Below are 20,779 nucleotides of genomic sequence, written 5' to 3' on the forward strand. Positions count from 1 at the left end.
AACTTTGGCAAAACTCAATGACCTGAGAAACAGTGCCTGGGTTTTTGGACAGCAGCATATGAAAGGCATCGTCGGAAATGCCTTTCATGATGTGACGTACCTTGTCCGCCTCCGCCATCGTGGGGCTGACACGCCGGCAGAGGTCGACAATGTCCTCTATGTAGCTGGTGAACGTTTCACCAGTTTGCTGGGATCGGCTTCGTAGGCATTGTTCAGCGCGAAGTTTGTGCATGCCAGGGCGGCCGAAAACTTCTGCGATGCTGGTTTTGAAGCTAGCCCACGTGCGGAGATCGGCTTCGTGGTTTTTGAACCACAGCCTGGCGACACCCGATAAATAGAACATTGCGTTGTTGAGTTTGAGGGGATCGTCCCATTTATTGGTGTTGCTGGAGCATTCATACTATTCCAGTCAATCTTCAACGTCTTTCTCATCGGTGCCACTGAAGTTGTCAGGATCCCGCTGATGCTGGGCATCGGCGCATACGATGGCTGGAGTAACCGCTGGGGATGTCGGGCTGGGGTCGTCAGGCATGACAGACGGCAGAGTTCGGGTGGGTAATTCCAGGTTGGGGAAAAGCCGCAACACCTCCACCAGAATCTAATGATGTGAATACAGGGCAAGAGAGAATACAGCAGGCAGCGTTGGCAGCGTGTCTCAACCAGTGCAGCTCAGGCAATTTCGAGCTCGCGCCTCCCGGATGACTGGCGATGTGTCTGCAGCACCGGGCATTCCTCTTCACTACAGAACATTTTCCCTAGGAAAATGGCTGAAACATGTTTGAAATTTACAATGTTACACCAACGTAAAATTCAAGAAATGAAACTTTGTCCTTCACTGTTGCCCCTGGTAACCAACTTCTTTCCATCTGAAGTTTTATTTTCTTGCACTAGTGCAAGCAAACAGCTTGGGCTATGACAAACATAGTGGAACTAGACAGGACAAGTGACGTGCAAACCATCAACTGCCGTATGGTTTAAAATGCGTCAGAATTAAAAATGAACGATGAAAAAGTAGTCAACAATGTGGACCATTTGATTTTGTCTTGAATTACTGCTCAGAAAATTCACTTTTTGTCCTGTCAAGCTGATTGGGCATTGACACATTCACCTGCAGTTCCGGATAACATGGGATACGCTTAAAAAATATCACTTTTTTTTAATGCAGTGTCAAGGATAATGGGCTCACATTTGTACCTGGCGCAGTGTGCTTCCAAGTTTCCAGGGTCATTAACAAGGCTGTATGCATACTTGCACCAGATGGAAATGTAAGCCCATTTTGTGCTACAAAAAGAAGCATAACAAACAGCACGAAGCTACCATAAGTTCTGAGACAAGCACCATCAAACTTGCTTTACAATTTGTAAATTTCAATGTGTGCCCTAAAGTAATAAATTTCACCCGCTTAAAGCCCCGGGCCCTGAAACACTTTTCTACCTAATCATAGAATGGCCTCACTATTAAATGATGCTAGAAAAAATTTTCATATCCTTCAGTTATGAATGGAGTTATCATACTCATACTCGGATTTCTCTCTACTTTCGTCTCTTCAAGCGTGCCCCGTGGTCACCCCGTGGTGGCTGCAGTAGATTACGCTACAAAGCACGCCGCAGCAGACATGCAGAGTGAAAAGATGAAATGATTTTTCCGTCTTTTTGAGATCGCAGACATGCATTTTTCATTTATTTAACTAAAAACGAGCAATTATGTATCACTGAGAACGCTCTCGTGATCACGACATCAGTCAGTAGCATTGTTCGGTCAGCTGCTTTCGATGACGTTGCATGATGACATTGCGGAAGCAGGACCAAGTGATCTTTTGTTGTGTTTGACAGCAGACTGTAAATTACCTGCTGCATGCAGTGCAGCACCTTCTGAGCTTGCATGTTTACAGCAGCCTCTACGACAGATCAGCAATGTTTTCTTACTATGTCCAAAAAGTGTTTAAGGAATTAGCGCTTTATTTATTCTGACCAAAAGCGACCTTATTTAATGCTTCTTTTTTTATGGCATGTTTTCGAGCTTCATTTCCTCTAAACTTCTGAAGTGCTTTCAACCAACATTTGTTTCATACTTTGCACATGCAAACGTAATTGAACTCTTCACTAAGCAATACATATGTATTTGTCATTCCCACTAACAATACGGCCGGAAACAAAGAAAATGCTTTATTTTAATGTGCTTCAAAATCAACTATTCTGCGAAGCAAAGTTCAGCACGAAAGGAAGTTTTTCACCCATTCTGCCCCCAAGGCAGGTCACGAAGTGTGTGAAATTTCGTGAAGCACGGAACGGTGCAGAGAGCTTTGCCGCAGGGTTCACACCAGGTCCTGGTTTCTGTTAAAAACATCCTGCCAAAAGAGTGCAATTTAGAAAGTGCGGCCTCTGGGCGCTGACAAAGTGCTGCCAACTATGTAGAAGATGAAAAATCAGGTGCATGCATTCAGTTTGTCCAGGTCACTTTGAAAACGGGAACATTGTCATCCAAAGCAAAGTTTATCAGTATTGCGTTGACTAGCTGGGCTTGTCCAAAGTGCTTAAAGGGTTAAAAGCTAATTAAATAAATTTTGGTAGCTAGTCGAATACACATTTTAATTTCTCGCGCAAATAATGTCCGCTTAGACTTGTCCAACACAAGGTCTAAAATACTGCTCTCAAATTTTAAAGATTTTGTTAAACCTAAAGTGCAAAGAAAGAGAAAGCTCTCAATATATAATGCACACACACATAAGCTGTACCAGCCACCTGCTTTGGGGCGGTGAAGAAAGAATGCAGAATCGGCATCCCGTATCCACCATAGAGTTTCATACAATTACTAGAGGTTGCGGAACTGTGGTGCTATAACGCCTACAGCGGCTGCAAGCGTTCAGCCAGCATCAGGAATAATGGGGTAGTCTGCATGGATTTGCCTAAACATCGTCCTTCTGGCTTTAAATCCTTCGTCACTTTGCAAGGTGACCATTTTTAAGAAAGTACTGCATTATAAATAATTAAATAAACATTGTTAAAATTGCCGACGGCAGGATTCAAACACAGGGCGTCTAGAACAGAGGTACTGGTATTGACATCATTACGCCACAATGCATGGACAAGCGGAACCCCTGCAATTAGCAGCGATTGTGCATGCTTGCATAGTCTTTTTACCTCCTGCATCAAGCGGAGCATAAATTTAGGCTCAGATAAATGACGCCATAGGAACGTCTGAAGCCCCAATCACAAAGATCAGACGAATCCATGCACTACCGATCATTCCTGTGGTGGCTGAACAATTGCAGCTTAGCAGGCAACATTGTGGAAGCTACACAACCGGTCCAGTCGTGGAAGTCTCAGTCAGGTTGCTTTTGACCTCTGACACCTTCTGAGGAATAACTACTTCATATAATAAATTACAACTGCAACTTGTGAACATCCCTTTGTGCTTACATTAAGTGATGTGCTGTTTTGGTTACAACAGAAAGTGGTGTGCTGGTCACTCTGCTTGTTTGATAGTAAATACATTTAGATCTCCAATGCCTTCAGAGTAAAAAATATGTCACATTTTGTGACATCAAGGCTTTACATCGAATTACATGATCTGCATCTTTCTTTCATAGACGACGTACGAATTCTTGGTCTCAATTGCGAGCAATGAGAACCAGTGAGCTGCTGCGTGTGGCCTTGGGTACCAAGACATTACGCAAACAAGCTGCCGGCAGAAAACAAGTGCTTTTAGCCTTTGATAGTGTTGCCTGCAATTTATGACATGGAGTATAAGCATAGTGCCTGTAATTAAAATCCTTTACTGGCTGGTGTGATGGCAAGCCAGCGTCGAATGTTTGCCACTCTGTGTTCTCAAGTGTGGCTCAATGATGATTGGGCCCAAGACCTTGCGCACAAGCTGACTACCTCCTGCAGGGGCCTCCCGCTGGCAACCACTGTGAACGCACCCAGGGAACTCTTCTGCTCCTGCTGGTTGAAATGCAGTAGGCTTGCCCTTCTGAATTAGCTACGTACAGTCAAGGTCATGTGTGACTGTGATGTGCAGGTTCTTGTTTCAAAGCAGGTCTCTGAGGCAGAGCCTCAAGGACCAAATCAAAGGACGAAGCCGTTGGTTTCAAAGAGCAGAACGAGACATTTAATACACATGCTATGAAGGCAAGTAGGAGAAATGAATTGAAGAACAGAAGAAATGAATAGAATGGAAGGCACAAGTAAAATCCAAGTTAGACACCACACAGAGCTAGGGCTTGGCGTAGATGATAGCGCGCGTAACAGTTCGATGTGGAAGGGTGGTGGTAAGGCGACGAAAGAAGGGCGTTCGTCTCACCAACTGGATGACGGGTTGGTCGACGACTGGGTAGAGCGCCCGATCGCATCGACTCCGGCTCGCGGAGGGGACACGGGCAGCTGGCGGCACGTGAAGAGCGAGGCGGCGTTCTCGCCAGGCAGCTGGGCGCAAACTCGGGCCCGTAGCCCGAAAGCTCGACCGCTGCTTACAGACGCAGGAGCTTGCCGGTCTCAAGTAGCAGTCTGCGACCGAGTGGAGTGGCGATGCCCAGGAAGGCAGACGGCTTGGCGATACGGGCAGACGGCGGCGGCGTTCTGGCTGGGCAGCTAGTCATGGAACTCGGGCCCGTAGCCCGACAGCTCTCGTTCTGCCCACGGGCGCAGACGCTCGCCGGCCTCGGGCAGCAGTTCCCGAACAGATGGAGTAGCGAGGCCCAGGAATGGGTTGGCAGGAGGCCCCGGCCGGGTGAAGTCCTGGTGGCTCGGGTCCAGAACCCGACGGCCGTCTTCTACCCCCGATCCGGTGGCCGACCTTCTCCTGGTGCCGCCTCTGGAACTCCTTTTCTCTCTTCGGCCACTGCCTCGTTTTTCTTCCCTCTGGTCCGTGTGTTCCTTTCGGATTGGTTATCTTCGGGCTCCGTGTGCATCAGTCATTGGCCCCCGTGAGCGCCGTGGTTCTTTCCAATTGGATGCTTCGTTTGTTTTTTTTTCTTTGTGCCGCGGTGCCTCGTGCTTGACGCTCTTTGTCATCGTCGTCGTCTTGCGCTCACCATGCTCACGTTCACACGCGCACAATTCGCTGAACTTTGTCTTCGCGCACTACCACACACCACAGTGACATTTGCAATGCCGTGGCAATAATTCTCCCCTGACCTCAACTGTAACGTAATTTCAAGTAAATATTTACTGAATCACAATACTGAGCAAAAGTAAATGAATGTAAATATGCACTGCTGGCATTGTAAAAGATAACGACATCTATTTTTTCCTAAGAATTCACTTTTCTGGCCTCGGCGATATTTTGGACATTGTGGTGGTCCCCTCTGTGTCAATGGGTGACTACAGAAAAATCCTTCATGCTTGTTGCAAACTTAAGGGTGGTATGAATTTGTTGTAGTCCTGGCCCAAATACAATACGTACAAAAGTTTTGGATAATGCGAACGCTGTACGTGGCTGTGATGGATGATACGAACAAGTGAGCTGCTGCGTGTGCGCTCGGGTACCAGGGCATAATACAAACAAACAAGCTGCCGGCAGAGAACAAGCACTTCCAGTGCTTTGGAGCCACTTTGGGGGCACTCTCCACCAACCTGGTTGGAGGAGAAGTGGCCATCATCAGATACAGTAGCTCCATCGGTTGGAAACTGCCCATGATGCTACAACCACTTGCCATTCCTTCGTAGAGTACACAGTGTAGTCAAGCTCAATCAGCCGTGTTTGTCAGCAATGTCTTGGAAGTGGAAGGCATCCTTGTTCACACAGAGGCTGGAAGTACTAAGAAGAGTTAATAAAGACCGCAAGAAGAAGCGAATTGACTTATCCAGAGTTAAGCATCGCCCTCTTTACGCTCGGTACTATTGTGAGTCAGCAGGGCAAGATAATGACGTGTTTCATTCATTACTATGTATTTATTTATATACATGCATCACCTGTACAGGCATTATAGCAATGGGGATGTAACAACGAAACAAAACAAACATATTGAGCTTTCAGCGTGCAATAAAAACCATCATCTGATGAATATGAAACAACTTGGAAGGAGAGGCTTATTCCAAATGTGCCACTCATAGAAGGAAATTCTTTTTTTTTATGCTTGATCCAGTCTTTGAGGTATGTATGTTGGCTCAGTTAGGTATATCTGCCTTTGAGTGTTGACTTTGCAATGATAAATATTATGCAGTATTTCAAGTCTTAGATTGTTTCCACGTTCCTGTAAGATTAGCCAATGAAGTTTCTGCTTACATTGTGTTATAGTAAGCTGCCTACTATAATTATTCACCAAACTATGAATGTCTCTATCCTGTACCTTTTCTGATTAACTGGAATATTCACCGCTTCAACATCAATGTCAAGCAAGCAAAGATGGTACAACATGTGGAGTTTGCCACATGGCGAAGTTTGTCGCGAGGCAAGCTCGGCCGCTGGTGTGCAGTTCTATGCGTCTGAGAAGTGCCTACTCACCCATTTAGCAAGGAAGAAAACACGTGGGAACATCACAGACTTTCTTCGATAAAAGTAAGCAAATAAACAGCAAGTACGTGTTCTGTTTGTGCGATCGTACAAATTTTGGATATGAATACTGTCTCTTCACTACAGAATTCGCATATTTACTGAAATCTGTACAGTAGCTCAGAAAGTGTCACCTGTGCACAAAAAAGATGGTGCCTGAAGCGTAGTGCTTCATAACGATGTTCGAAGAAATGGCCTAGAGTATTTACGGTTGAGTGAAAAAATAAGTAACATTTCAATCAGCATTGCAAAGTTTCTTGTACACTCAAAACCATAGTATATTCAGCCACTAACAAATGTTTGAAAATCTTCAGAATCAAATACTCAATTCGAATGCAAATGGGGTAAGAGATTGGTTCATTTATATTCAAATTTCAAATATTTTCACCTTCTCCCCTCTAAAAGAGGAATAAAAATAACGCCAAAAAAATTATCTACACAGTGAAAGGAAGATAGTTAAAATACGTATATACTCCCAGGACTAGCGGCACGCTAAGGACATGCAGTAGAGAAATGTGCATACTAGTGCCAAAGTCCTGCATTGTTCTTCTGGTCACAGATCTCTTATGAGAAAGTCTGGTATGTTGCCCAAATTAGCTGCGACGATAAGCGGTCGTTCAGTGGGGACTCGGCCATCAGCCGTGGTAGGCAAACCCCCATGCATATATTGCGGCGAGCTGTGCGACCTTTCCTACTGCAGCTTTGCACAAGAATACAAATGAAATGATGCATTCATGCGACTATCACTAACTGCACAATTAAACTGCTGGGAGCACAATAAATACCTGTTGTTAAAGCTTAGTTGTTACATTACCTTGGTCTTCTGTTAACTATTGCGGCAGTGCTGTAGTAGGGAATTTTTCGCTGTCTGTAATAATGGCCTCTATTGAAGCGAAAGTCACAGCGCACATGTTTGGTCACTGTTAATACGCAACTGGACAAAATCTCCGCATTTAGCGTGCTTCTAGCAATTGTACTTTTAAAGAATTGTGTGGTCAGTGGCATTCGCATAAATGCAGTTTCTTTTGTGTTCTCGGTCAACACTACAATCGGAAAGGTTGCAGAGCTTGCTGGAATACATGCACACGAGTTAGCCTACCGTGGCTGAAGGCAAATGCCCTGTAAATTACTTTGCACCACATCACGGCTACTTTGGGTGACATATTAAGCTTTACCATAGAAGTTTCATGACTAGATAAAAAGAAAAGGTATTAAAGAAATCTGCTACAGCCCAGTCGTGCCTTGTCGAGAAACATTACTTCAAAATGGCAAGCCATCCTCCCAAATACAGTCTCGCTTTGTGCGCCATTGTCAGTTCACAGCCAGAGTAGAAAAGAATCACTTTCACAGCAAAATATCTACGGTGCCTGGAACTTAGGTGCAATGTGATACCTAGCAAACAAGCAGCCAGTGTTTTTATTCTTTGTGCATCCTAAAGTTACATTTATTGCATAATGCACATATTTTCAAATAGGTATGCACTAAGAGCAAGAGCACACAAATCCTTGAAATATTACGTCAATTTCAGATACAGTCAGTTAGAAAGTGCACATTTCAGGCAGAATGAATACCTGAAATGGCCAGTGTATTAGCAATGAACAATATGCCACGGATAAAACCAATACCAAACCTTACTCGGTATGATATCAAACTTGGCTATCCGGCTGCGTTTGCAGTGCTGTGGAAAAAAAAAGAATACCCCATCCATGTGTGAACAATCACATTAAATACGCTGTGAAGCTTCCACTGTTCTCCTGCTATTTGTTTCGCGACGCAAGATGTTCCAGCTGAGGTGTGCTGCTGTGGTGTGCAAAACAGGCGTCTTCACGACATACTGTCCTCACTGTCGCTAAGCGCCCAGACTTGGTCAAGGTCCGTCTCCTCGTGCAGCCTGCTCAGTCCCGTCAGCTTCTCCAGGTATGCAGCGTCATTGAGCACCTGTAGCACAAACTCCCAGCCCCGAGTGGCGTACTCCTCGAGCACCGGTTGCGAGCAAGCTGTGCACATGGGGAAGGCCATGCACGTGGGCGTCATGTACACGTGCCGGGCCAGGAAACCTCGCACCTGATGCGGAACGAGCCCCAGGGGGTTCTCGCCAGGGGCCTCTGGATCATCCAGTGCGGGGCACCGGCCCTTCAGGGGGCTCTGCAGAAGGCCCACCAGCAACTCGGCGGCCAGGGCACCAGCCATCGCACCGACAGCTGGCCTCGTCACGGTGCACTGCTGGTCGAGGGTGCGGTCGCGCGTCGAGTCGGCCGGCCCGACGACGTCGTTGCAGAAGTAGCAGCCAAGCTTCTCGGCGTCGTCTCCGGCCTCGTCCGCTGCGACGCCGTGCCGCATGACGAGGAACGTGTCGAAGCCCAGAGCCGCATTGAGGACGATCTTGCGTTGTGCGGCCGCCACCACCGTCGGCAGCCAGCGGGCCTCGCGGGTGTCGAGCAGCAGGAAGACGGCGTCGTGCTCGGCGACCAATGCCTCAAGCCTCTGGACTTCGGCCCGCACGTGGTCTTCGGCTTGCTCGGGCACACTGTGGCCTGCCATGGGCACCGTCAAGTTTTCGCCCCGCGCATCTACTGCGGGCGACACGGCACGCAGGGCACTGGCAGCTGCTTCGCACTTCGGTCGGCCACCGTCTCGACAGTCTTGCACCGTGTACAGCGACTGGCGCGCCGGGTTCGAGTACGACACAACACCATTGTCGACGAACGTGATGGTGCGCACTCCCCAGCTGACCAGGCACCGGGCCACACTGCAGCCCAGGGTGCCAGCACCCAGCAGAAGGCACCTGCATGAGTGAAGATTTCAACACGTGCTATATTTGTGCTATTTTGTTTTTGTCCCAAAGGTGTTGCACTGCTATGCATCGTGATGTGCATGCATGCTTCTATTGTTAAATTTTCGCTCTATTTATTTTTTTTACCCTTTGTTAATTTACCATTAGGCGAACTCCAAGCTTATATTATATAGTATTACTGTTGCTAACTGCTATTAAGAGCACACAAATCTCACCCGGATAACACAATCGCCACCTGCCTTTGTAATAACTAGCACTGGTTAGAATGTGCCTTCCACACTTACATTATTACAGAACGTTGTTCCATGAACCGATCCATGACGCACCCACTTTTTCAACGAGAGTCGAACCTTTCTTACTTTGTGGATGCTACAATCTCCAAGTCGAGCGTCGGTGCCAGCCGCCACCGCATCAGTTGCAGGTTCAGCTCGAGCGCATTTTCCATCAGCCGGGCTGGGTCCATGCTCATGCTCAAGTCCACGATCCGGGGACCCAGTTGTCCTGCGTCATTACGCTCCCAGCCGACAAACACTGGTGCTCTGTCGTCAACAGCGGCAGCATTGCTGCCCAGCTGGACGTCGAGCACAAGGCTGTGGCCACTGTCCACGCGTCCGTGGCGAGCCTCACGCCGGTAGCAGAGCACATCGCACCGGGAGACCAGGTGACCCCAGTGGTGGACGACCACAGCCAGCAGGTTCCTGAGCGGCCAGCCTGGGTGGCTGGCGGACGTTGACGGGTCAGAGAAGGCCAGGTAGAAGAACCGACTGTGCGCCACCAGCGTGGGAAGCTCTTCCAAGGGATGAATCTCCACGTCTTTTTCCGATAACACCACAAGGAAGGCGACCCGCTTCTCGGGCATATCCAGGGCAGCGTATGCGGCGTTCAGGCAAGCCAGCCTTGACAACAAAGAACAGCCGTAATGTACACTTCTGCCGTCTGTAAACTAAGCGGGATCATCATTGGAATGAAAACATTTATATAGTGAAACAAAAAGGATGGAAGATCGAGGCATGACAGGACAAGGCGCGAGAATTAGTAGAACCCTAATTTGTGGCACAGCCTGCTAATGAGCCGGATGGCTGTCCTTGAGGAACCTTTGTGACATTGGTTTGATTTTACTCAGCTTAGAAGAAATTTAAGGGATTTTTTTCATCATGGTAGATCGGCAGATTCCCAGTGGCATATATCGAGATATCCAAGTTGGCATCAAAGAGGTTCATTGAAGACCAGCACAGACCAAGCAGCACATATGCAGTGTTCAAAGTAGGCGTCAAATTGTTTCTTTGAACAGCCATGGCTACTCAGTTGAGCATTGACCCATGTCGGTGTGAAAGAGGTTCATTGAAGAGCAGCACCTATATACACATTGCGGGCATTGTTACAGTTCATGAAGCCGACTGGCCTCAGTGACCGATTGTGAAGTGTTGGGCAATCGCACGTGTTCATACTGAGAGTACTTTCTTCCCTCTCTCTCCTTTCTTTCTTTTCATCCCTTTAAACCCCTTACCCCGTGTAGGGTAGCAAACCGGACGTGCGTGTGGTTAACCTTCCTGCCTTTCCTTTCTTCTTTTTTTTTCCTCCTCCGCCACATACTCAGTGACCCAAGTTAGATGGTTGGTTTTGCAGCTGGCACAACAGCCCAATGTGCTAACCATTTTTTTTTTACCTCAGCCCAGCAGCCCGATGCGCTAACCATTCGATTACAGACTACTCAGTGACCCAGGCTTGCGGGAGAACGGTTAGATACAAACATACAAGCATAAATAAATAGCCCCCAGGAAGTTCATGAAATACCCAAAGAATGCTAACACACTAAAAACATCATATCAGGTGCTAACACAAGGCACATGCAGAATACAGTCATATATTGCATAAAATGCATGGATGCAAATTCATAGTTGCGCGGTATGATGCACTGATATCTATACGCTTTAGTGCTTCTGCTTGACACTGAACTAGCCAGGTAATGGCCTCTGAGATAGGGCAGCGTGCACTGCCAGGTATCGAAGGCTATGGCTGGCTATTCGGCAAACTGATTTGCCGGCAGCTCTTCGCCCCATGGCATCCGATTTGAAAGGAGAGTTCAAAACAACCTGATCTAATTCAACTATTTGACCACTGGCGCCCGCAGTAGTTTTCATTTATGACCTCAGTCGTCACTCGCGGCAGCAGTGAAAGTTAATTATATTGAAATCGTGGATACAAACTTCGTTGGAGGTTAAAAATACGTGTTTTATGGACACTGTTAAGTTCGACGAGCCTTTGGATATTTTATTTGTATATATGGAGACTAACTAGGGGGGGTATTACAGAAACGTTTCCATATGTGTGTAGGTATGCATGAAAACTAACTAGGAGGACGTTACAGGAACGTTTCCATATGTGTGTAGGCCCGGGGAGTGCCGCGCGCTATCGGCTAGCAAGATAGGCCGTTTAGAGCGGGGTGGCGGGCGCCGCTGAGCCGATGGTCATGGACCACATGTGCCGGATGTTTTGAACCATCAACCACGGCAAACGGGTGCCGACAAACGCGTCACTTGCCGATCGTCACTGTTGTCGCCCCCCCCCCCCCCCCACCCACGGTGTCGGGGGAGCTGGACAAAGGATAAAAGGGCACGCGCCGGCAGCGCTCCTTGTGAGGCTAATGGGCAGGTGGGAGTCGCGTTGCTTAGGTGGTCTTCGTCGCATAGAGCAGGCCGCCACCTGTGTTCAAGCAATTGCGCGGCGCATCCTCTAGTTTGCGGCTTGCTCGAGTGCATGGGCCGGGTAACAAGGGGATTAAAAGTGGAAGGGAAATTCTTTTCCTGGCTTTTGTTTGTGTACTTTGTTGGTGCTGTTTTTGTGTTACTGGTTTGTTTATTTTGGTTTGCTCGTGTTTGCTTTGAAGTGAAGATACAACGTAAGGATTGGCCAGAGGAAAACGGGAAAGAGCGAAATGAACCAATAGGAGTGACTGAAAGAAAACTGTTGGGCTGATTTGAGCTAACCATTGGGTCGTGACAGTTGTATGCTTGTAAAACTGTTTGTGATTGTGAGAGTGCTCCGCCCTACGCTGCCGAGGGGCGGAGGAATGAAATTTTTGTGTGAACCGAATTGCTTAAAAGGGGGAATTCGGCCATGTTTTGGGGGGAGAGCGATGGGATAGCGATGAGAGAGCTGGAGTCGATGACTCCGCGAGCTGTTGGCGAAATGTACATATGTAAATAAACGTGTACATACGGAGGAGTTGTTGCGAGCCTTGTATGCAACGTGTAGCCTGACAACGAACCAAAGATTGAGGGCTAGGAGCCCGGATCAACAAGGGTGCCATCAGGAGCGACGGACGAGCAACGGCATGAACTTCGAACGGCGACACCCCCACGACCACGGAGGGAAACGTAACTGGCGCAGTCGGACAGGATCGTCAAGGCAACTTTCTGCTACTCGGTGAGCGACACTCCTCTTATGCAAGCTCTGGAGTAAGCGGAACAATATCTTAGTGAGAAGTTCCGAAAGCTACGGCTACAAGTGAGCAGGACGTCATCTAAGTGAGAGGTTCCGAGAGCTGCGGCTCGAAAAGTGAGCGGGACGACATCTAAGCGAGAGGTTCCGAGAGCTGCGGCTCGAAAAGTGAACGGGACGACATCTAAGCGAGAGGTTCCGAGAGCTGCGGCTCGAAAAGTGAGCGGGACGACATCTAAGTGAGAGGTCCCGAGAGCTGCGGCTCGACAAGCATCAAACCTTCCCTTTACATGCAAGAGCGAAGTTCTGTGAGTTAGAGCTGGTAAAGAGGAAGAATCACGGGAGAGAAACCACATCGACGAGGCGACATCCAAGAGAGAGGCCTCGAAAGCAAGATTCAGCGTCCAGAGAAAAGACGAGACATTGGATGCGAGCTACTCAGCGACCCGTCGAGTGTTGCCGAGTGACGGTGGCCTGAACTTTCCCTGGACCAGTGCCTGTCCAGTGACCGATCGACGTGGTCGAGAACGTGGGATCAACTGAAGGACTGCGGAACGTTCGTGGCACAGCATATTCAGGTGGGCCTCTTGTTGTGTCTTGGGGGCCGTCATGTCTGTCGCTACACGGTCTCAGGCTTTACGGGCAGGTAGGGTATCGGTCACCGAGGGAAATTCAGAAACTCGAGTCGATGTTGTTTCGGGGGTAAACTCAGAAGTTGGGAATCAGGGAGGTGTACCAACCTCGGACGACCACCGCACTCCGCGAACCAGTGGCAGCCATGAAGCTAGCATCAGATTAAAAGTAAAAGAGCTGGAGATTGAATCTCTCAAGTTACAAATCGAATTGGAAAAGCTGAAACTGCACGGCCAAGGCACCGAGGGGAGGGAGCGTGGTGATCGTACAAAAGTTGGGCGTTATGCGGAAGAGCTCAGGGCTGTTCGGTCGCCAATGCCAGAGTCGGAGGAACTTGGCCATGTGCAATGGAACAGCCCAACAACTAAACCGAAGGAGTTGGCCAGTAGCCAACTATATAAGGTGTTGACGGCTAGGGCTATGTGCGAGCAGAGGCCAAGAGATGACCACAGAGAAAGCGATGCTGGCAGGGCATCGAACCTGTTGGGGATAGACATTATGTGCGGTAGCCGCCATTTTCGAGCTTCTGTAGATTCTGGGGCCGCCATAACTGTCCTTCGAAAAAGCTTTGTCGCCAAAGCGGTAGGTATCGAAACCAGTGAAACGGTTCACCTGCAAGGGGCATTTGGACACTCAGTCTCAGCAGAGATGGGGTGTGTACCATTGGCGTTGGCTGCGGGCGATGTAGGCTCTAACCCGTGCTTGTCAGTACTATGTGCTATGACTGACGAGTTGGCTGAAGACGTGGACGCCTTGCTAACGCCAGACGTCTACGATGCCTTAAAGCAGGCGAGCAACCATGCAGCCGATCTTGCGGTGAAAATAGTACAGGCGGAGGGCGAAATAACACGGCGTAACGGGGAGGAAAATATTGCGTTTGCAGTGCAATCGCAAGAAAGTCAAAGTGGTGAGGAGATGGCTGTGTGCGTGGAGCCAGCGTCTGCCGTTGATTCTAATTTTGCAGAAGAGCAAATGAGTGATGGGTCGCTGGCGGAAGCATGGGAGCATGCACGGCCCATTATACAATCGCCGGATCCGATACAAATAAGCACAATAGCGCAGCTAAAATCTCTAAGGACAAAGAAAGACTTGCGAGGCATGCTTGCGATGTTCAGCTACTATCGCAAGTATATTCTATCTTACTCCAAGTTGGGGTGTCCGTTCAGCGACCTCGAGAACAAGGACGTGCCTTACCTTATACCGTGGAATCAGGACGCGGAGTGGTGGCTTGGCGCAGTAAAGAAAGCCCTAAGCAAGTTAACTGAGTTGGCTGTTCCATGGGCAGAGGAGTTTCTATCGACTGGCGAGTCTCAGAAGGCGCAGGGGCAGCGTGCCTCACACGGTGGAGCTTGGCCTTGTAAAAGTATGAATTGGGATTATTTCACATTAAACAGACGCTAAGCAAATGTGCGGATGCTCTGTCGAGGTGGGAGCGCCAGTAGGCAGTCCGCCACATCATAGCGGAGTGACGGTGGTGTACATTCTCAACTTCATGTACGCCGAGAGACGAGTGGTACAACCATATAGTTTTGCTCGGGTGGTTTGTTTTGCCCAAGGGGAGATGTGTCAGTGACGACATGGTGTTCCACTAGACAGGCGAGATGGTACCCAGACTGTGTACATGTCGAGTGGGAGCATGCACTCATGCTCAACTGTTCTTGCGAATTGTTTTTGTTTCGTTTATGTGTGTGTGGTATTTTTGTTTTGCTACTCCGGGCAGGAGCAGTTTCCTTCTTTTTTTTGGCTCCCTCTTACCTGTTGCTTGGGGATACTAATAATACACCTGTCTTGATGATGTTGACAGCGTGCATGATTGCGGATTACCTGTGCGGTCGCCGAACATTCTGTGTCAATGCCGTGTGTACATCAGGTGTCCCCACAGCATTCTGGGTGGGGAGGTGTTAAGTTCGACGACCTTTGGATATTTTATTTGTATATATGGAGACTAACTAGGGGGGGGGGGGGGTATTACAGAAACGTTTCCATATGTGTGTAGGCCCGGGGAGTGCCGCGCGCTATCGACTAGCAAGATAGGCCGTTTAGAGCGGGGTGGCGGGCGCCACTGAGCCGATGGTCATGGACCACATGTGCCGGATGTTTTGAACCATCAACCATGGCAAACGGGTGCCGACAAACGCGTCACTTGCCGATCGTCACTGTTGTCGCCCCCCCCCCCCCCCCACCCACGGTGTCGGGGGAGCTGGACAAAGGATAAAAGGGCACGCGCCGGCAGCGCTCCTTGTGAGGCTAATGGGCAGGTGGGAGTCGCGTTGCTTAGGTGGTCTTCGTCGCATAGAGCAGGCCGCCACCTGTGTTCAAGCAATTGCGCGGCGCATCCTCTAGTTTGCGGCTTGCTCGAGTGCATGGGCCGGGTAACAAGGGGATTAAAAGTGGAAGGGAAATTCTTTTCCTGGCTTTTGTTTGTGTACTTTGTTGGTGCTGTTTTTGTGTTACTGGTTTGTTTATTTTGGTTTGCTCGTGTTTGCTTTGAAGTGAAGATACAACGTAAGGATTGGCCAGAGGAAAACGGGAAAGAGCGAAATGAACCAATAGGAGTGACTGAAAGAAAACTGTTGGGCTGATTTGAGCTAACCATTGGGTCGTGACAGTTGTATGCTTGTAAAACTGTTTGTGATTGTGAGAGTGCTCCGCCCTACGCTGCCGAGGGGCGGAGGAATGAAATTTTTGTGTGAACCGAATTGCTTAAAAGGGGGAATTCGGCCATGTTTTGGGGGGAGAGCGATGGGATAGCGATGAGAGAGCTGGAGTCGATGACTCCGCGAGCTGTTGGCGAAATGTACATATGTAAATAAACGTGTACATACGGAGGAGTTGTTGCGAGCCTTGTATGCAACGTGTAGCCTGACAACGAACCAAAGATTGAGGGCTAGGAGCCCGGATCAACAAGGGTGCCATCAGGAGCGACGGACGAGCAACGGCATGAACTTCGAACGGCGACACCCCCACGACCACGGAGGGAAACGTAACTGACACAAAGTTATGCAAAATAAATACTTGCTGCACCAAGGATTTCGTTATATTGTCATGACAGTAAAGAATCAGATCGTGGTACAATTATCAGTCACCAAACTAATTTTTTATAGGGTAAACCTGTGCCCACGAAAATAAGTGACACTTGGGCAGAACAATAGTGCCGAGCACATGAATCGATTATTAAAATCTGATTTACAGGTCAGGTGGCATAAGCTATTTAACATGATTTGGCGTGGGTTCGGCGTGCTAGAGATAGGCAGCGACGTCGAGGTTGTCTTTGTCGCTAATGTTTGGTAACAAGGCCAACGTTGAGCATCATCACCAGGTTCCTTCGTAAACTAGCTTTAACGGCAGCATCTGCATTGTTTCTTGCACAAGTTGTGTACGGAAAGACAGCATCCCAAGTCTTGTGCTCAATGTCGGCGTACATCGCCAACATGTCGGCGAGGGTCTTATTTAGGCTTTCCGTAAGACCATTTGTCTGCAGGTGGCAGGCAGTTTTCTTTCGGTGACTTGTCTGGCTGTACCACGGAGAAAGAATAACAGGAGGCGAAACTCTGGGCCAGCGCCAGCACTGGTCGTGATAATGTCACGTTGGGTGAGGAGGAAACGCATAGCTTCAGAGGTTCTATCGCGGGTGGCAAACGTTGGTGCAGCGCCCCTTATGGCGCCGCATCGAACTACTTCCCTCGCGGTCAGCGGCTCTACCGTGGCCGTGGTAGAGCCGCCGTGATAGAGGAGAACACAAAACAAAACGCTCGTTCCTACGTGGCCGCCATGTTGGCCAGGGTCTCTGACGGCGCCCGGCGTCGTCTGCTACTGACCGCTAGCGCTGGGTTGTCGGATACCGCCCAAAAAGCTTTTCTCTAGTGCGGTTTGCACTCCAGGGATAAAAGACCTGTAGACCGTTTTAGCGTACATATTTTTTCCAGATTATTATTTAGGATCACACGCTTTTTATGTGGCAATAAGACTAAGGAACTTGAAAGATCAGACGTTCTGCGATAATAGCCAGGGCGGCGCACTGGCATCAAGCCGCCGCGCGCGAGCAAACGACAAGAGCACGCTCGCCGCGGCACGGATCTGCTATATCGCTTTGACAAACCGTCATGTTACCATACGTCACACATCCGCCGTAGCATGGCTGCTGCACTCCTGTGTGAAATTAAGACATTACGGGAAGGAGCCGAGTTGCGCCTCCTGAATTATTCTTTCTCCGTGGGCTGTACTACAGATGGCTTGAGTATGCTCCACTGTAAAAGCCGTTCCTCTGTTGGTGATAAAGACTTCTGGGGCACCATATCACAGAAAGAATTTTGCCGTGCTACTTTCGGACAGGGCTTTAATCTCGGTGCAGCAGGTAAGGTAGTTGCTGGTCATAAAGATCCACTTGTTTCCGGATTTTATGTCGGAAAGGGCCCCAATTAGTCCATCCTAATCTCCTGGAACATTCAGCAAGCAGGCTGAATAGGCTGTAGCAATCTCGCTGGCCTTGTTGGTGGTGTCTTGCTTCACTGGCAGTCTCGGCAGATTTTGACGTAGTGAACGACACCGGCCAGTAATACTTCTCTTGTCCCCTCGAGAACGTGCAGGAAAACCCGAAGTTTCCAGTGGTAAAGCGTCATGCAAGGCATGCAGAACCTCTGACCACAGTGCTGATAGCACAAGAAGGTAGTTGGAACGGACTGGGGAGAAGCTTTTCTTTACCAGGACATTGTTTCGCAAGAAAAAGACAGTCTGCGCCTACCCTTGGGATAAAGTCGGTCTTGTGTTCCAAGTACTCAGCAAGGCTGCTTAGCTGCACGTCCGCTTGCTGCTGCTTGGTGAAGTCTACACTTACTGCTCCTAGGAAGGCATCCTCATCTTGGTTGTGCTGCGGCGACGGGTTGATGTGCATGCCAAACAGACAGTCGGCATCAGAGTATTTCTGTCCGTACTTGTAAATCACAGTGATGTTGAATTCTTGGAGGCTCCACAGTGCTAGGTGCTCCACAGTGCTAGGCGTGCTGAAGGGTCCTTTAAATAGATAACACAATGCATGATGGTCGCTTATGACTTTTAAGGGCCTGCCATATAAGTAAGGGCAAAATTTCGCGATAGACAAAATGATGCCAAAGCTAGAGTAAGCTATGACCCATTCAAGTCCATCTTTCCTTTGAACTACGACAGTGCCGAGGCCTACACTACTTGCGGTGTCTTTGTCCAAGTGTGCAAGTACTGTTGGGGACTGCAGGTGTCGTTTAAGGTCTTGGAATGCCTTGACTTGCATTGTTTCCCACTTAAACTCGACGTCCGATTTCGTGATGCGAGTCAGTGGCTCGGCAATGCAAGTGAAGTCCTTGACAAAGTGCTTATAGTAGGCACAGAGGCCAAGGAATCGGCATACTGCTTTCTTGTCAACAGGCTGCGGGAATTTCACTATGGCAGCTGTCTTCTGTGGGTCCAGATGGACTCTGGAGTTGCTGATGATATGGCCCAGGAACAGGAGCTCTTTATATAAAAAGCAGCACTTTTACAGCTTCAGGGTGAGTCCGGACGACTTGATAGCTTCTAGTACAGTTCCAAGTCGGCTCAGGTGATCATCGAAGTTGGTAGAAAAGACGTCATCCCCGTAGACGAGACACGTCTGCCACTTTAGGCCTGCCAACACCATGTCGATCACGTGCTGGAATGTTGCAGGTGCTGACCAAAGGCCAATTAACATGACCTTAAGTTGGAATACGCCATCCAGCATAATAAAGGAAGTCTTTTCACGGTCTTTCGTGTCGACTTCGATTTGCCAGTTGCGAATTTTGAGTAATTATACCTAAATCTTAAAACTGGATCTCAGTCCGGTGCGTTGTCTATCTGTGAGAGGGGGCATACGTCCTTTGCGACTTCGTTGAGGTGACGATAATCGATGAAAAAACATAGTTCAACCCTTCCTTTTGACCAAAACAACAGGCAGGGTTCGTACAGATTTCCAAGAAAAAAAATTCAAGAACTTTTCAAGGACCGTTCAAAAATTTTAATATTTAATACAGTAGTTCACACGTTACATTTTATTGGACAAAACAAAGGAAAGTGATTTCATTCAGTGCACGTAAAGTTTCATTCGACTAGATGAAATTCTGAAGCTCAGGGCAGGTCTTTCAGTTTCTTTTCTATTTGCGTCTTAATGCTGCTGAGTTCTTTTCAGCCTTCGCTTTTGTGTTTTTTTTTCAAGCTGTTTGATTTCATGTGTTATACTTTTTAGCGCACGAAAAGGGACGAAACAAGATGTACGACGCGGATACAGGCTGTTTGATTTCACCATGTGCGTGATGTCACCAGTTCTCTCAGCCTTTTCTGCATATTCATCTGCAGAGGCCGTTAAATTGGCAACAACTGCCCCAAGCTTCTTTTTCTTAGTCTGCAACCCTTCAACTTCTTCCATGATCGTGCGCCTTTTTGTCTGCTTTGAGTTTTCCTGGTACCGTTTCATTTCTGATTCCAAGTGTGCACTGTAATGCTGCCTCGCTGCGGACACATCTATTCTGAGTTCTTTTGTTATAGGAACATTTAAAATTCCACCTGCCCTGCCCACTGCGTCACATATGATACACTGTGAAATGTATGACAAAACTTTCAGATTCTCTGCGGAGATCTGGCGGTTGACGCTGAACCCCCGTTCGACAATTGCTTGCCCATGGCTCAAAACAAGCAACAGCCTGACTGCTTTCCACAGCTCTCTGTAAGAGGGATTGAAGCTCAGGAGGTCATGAACAAACTCATCCAACCTACTAAGGCTCCTCTCAAACAGGCGAAGCTCGTGCTTTACCTCTTGCAGTAGCTCAGTGTATTCTGCCATTACACATTCCCGTTGGCAGTCACTCAGTCTTCCTGCCACGGTCAAGACGTCCAACACCTTCCTTAGGCGCACAAAGCACTGATCCGGCTTCGAGCACATGAGCCGGGGGTCTAGAGATGCCAGGTTTCAAACCATTGATGATTTAAGGGGACTCCGTTCCAGTATTTTCTTGGTCACAGCTGCCAAAAATAGTTTACACTCCATTCTGAATTGAAATGTATCCTTTGCACTTGCCCTTGAATCTTTCACTGCTTGTTCACATTTGGGGCCGATATCCACTTTTTCAAGCAGAGTGTGGTTATCAGGGTTATCAACGTTTACCTTGAGCAAACCACCAATCCCTGTCAATGAAGACAACACTGAAGCCTTAATGAATTTCACAAGGAGCTTCCGCACAACACTCTCAAGGTCTCTAGCAAGAAAGATCATTGGCTTGTCAGACTGGTAGTCTTACAAGAATTACTGAAGAATGGAAGCAACACTAAGCGAAGTTCAGTTTGGCCAGCATCAAGGAATCGCGACAAAAGCTGTACAGATTTTCAAACAATGCACAATTTGGTAAGCTCACCTACTTACTCCTTGCAAACATATTTATG

General features: G+C 48.3%; 1 protein-coding gene across 1 annotated transcript in view; it reads right to left on the bottom strand.

Annotated features, from left to right (window-relative positions):
- Window positions 1-5,888: 5,888 nt before the first annotated feature.
- Window positions 5,889-20,779, bottom strand: part of LOC119458501 (ubiquitin-like modifier-activating enzyme ATG7) — a 33,203-nt gene continuing 18,312 nt past the window's right edge. Inside the window, exons 3-4 of the mRNA XM_037720339.2 lie at window positions 9,646-10,182; window positions 5,889-9,277 (exon numbers count right to left, since the gene is read on the bottom strand). Of these exons, the coding sequence (XP_037576267.1) occupies window positions 8,317-9,277; window positions 9,646-10,182 (1,498 nt within the window). The 3' untranslated portion in view covers window positions 5,889-8,316. The remainder of the gene's footprint in view (window positions 9,278-9,645; window positions 10,183-20,779) is intronic.

The sequence above is a fragment of the Dermacentor silvarum genome, chromosome 7 (assembly GCF_013339745.2).
Source record: "Dermacentor silvarum isolate Dsil-2018 chromosome 7, BIME_Dsil_1.4, whole genome shotgun sequence".
In the NCBI taxonomy this organism is placed as follows: domain Eukaryota; kingdom Metazoa; phylum Arthropoda; class Arachnida; order Ixodida; family Ixodidae; genus Dermacentor; species Dermacentor silvarum.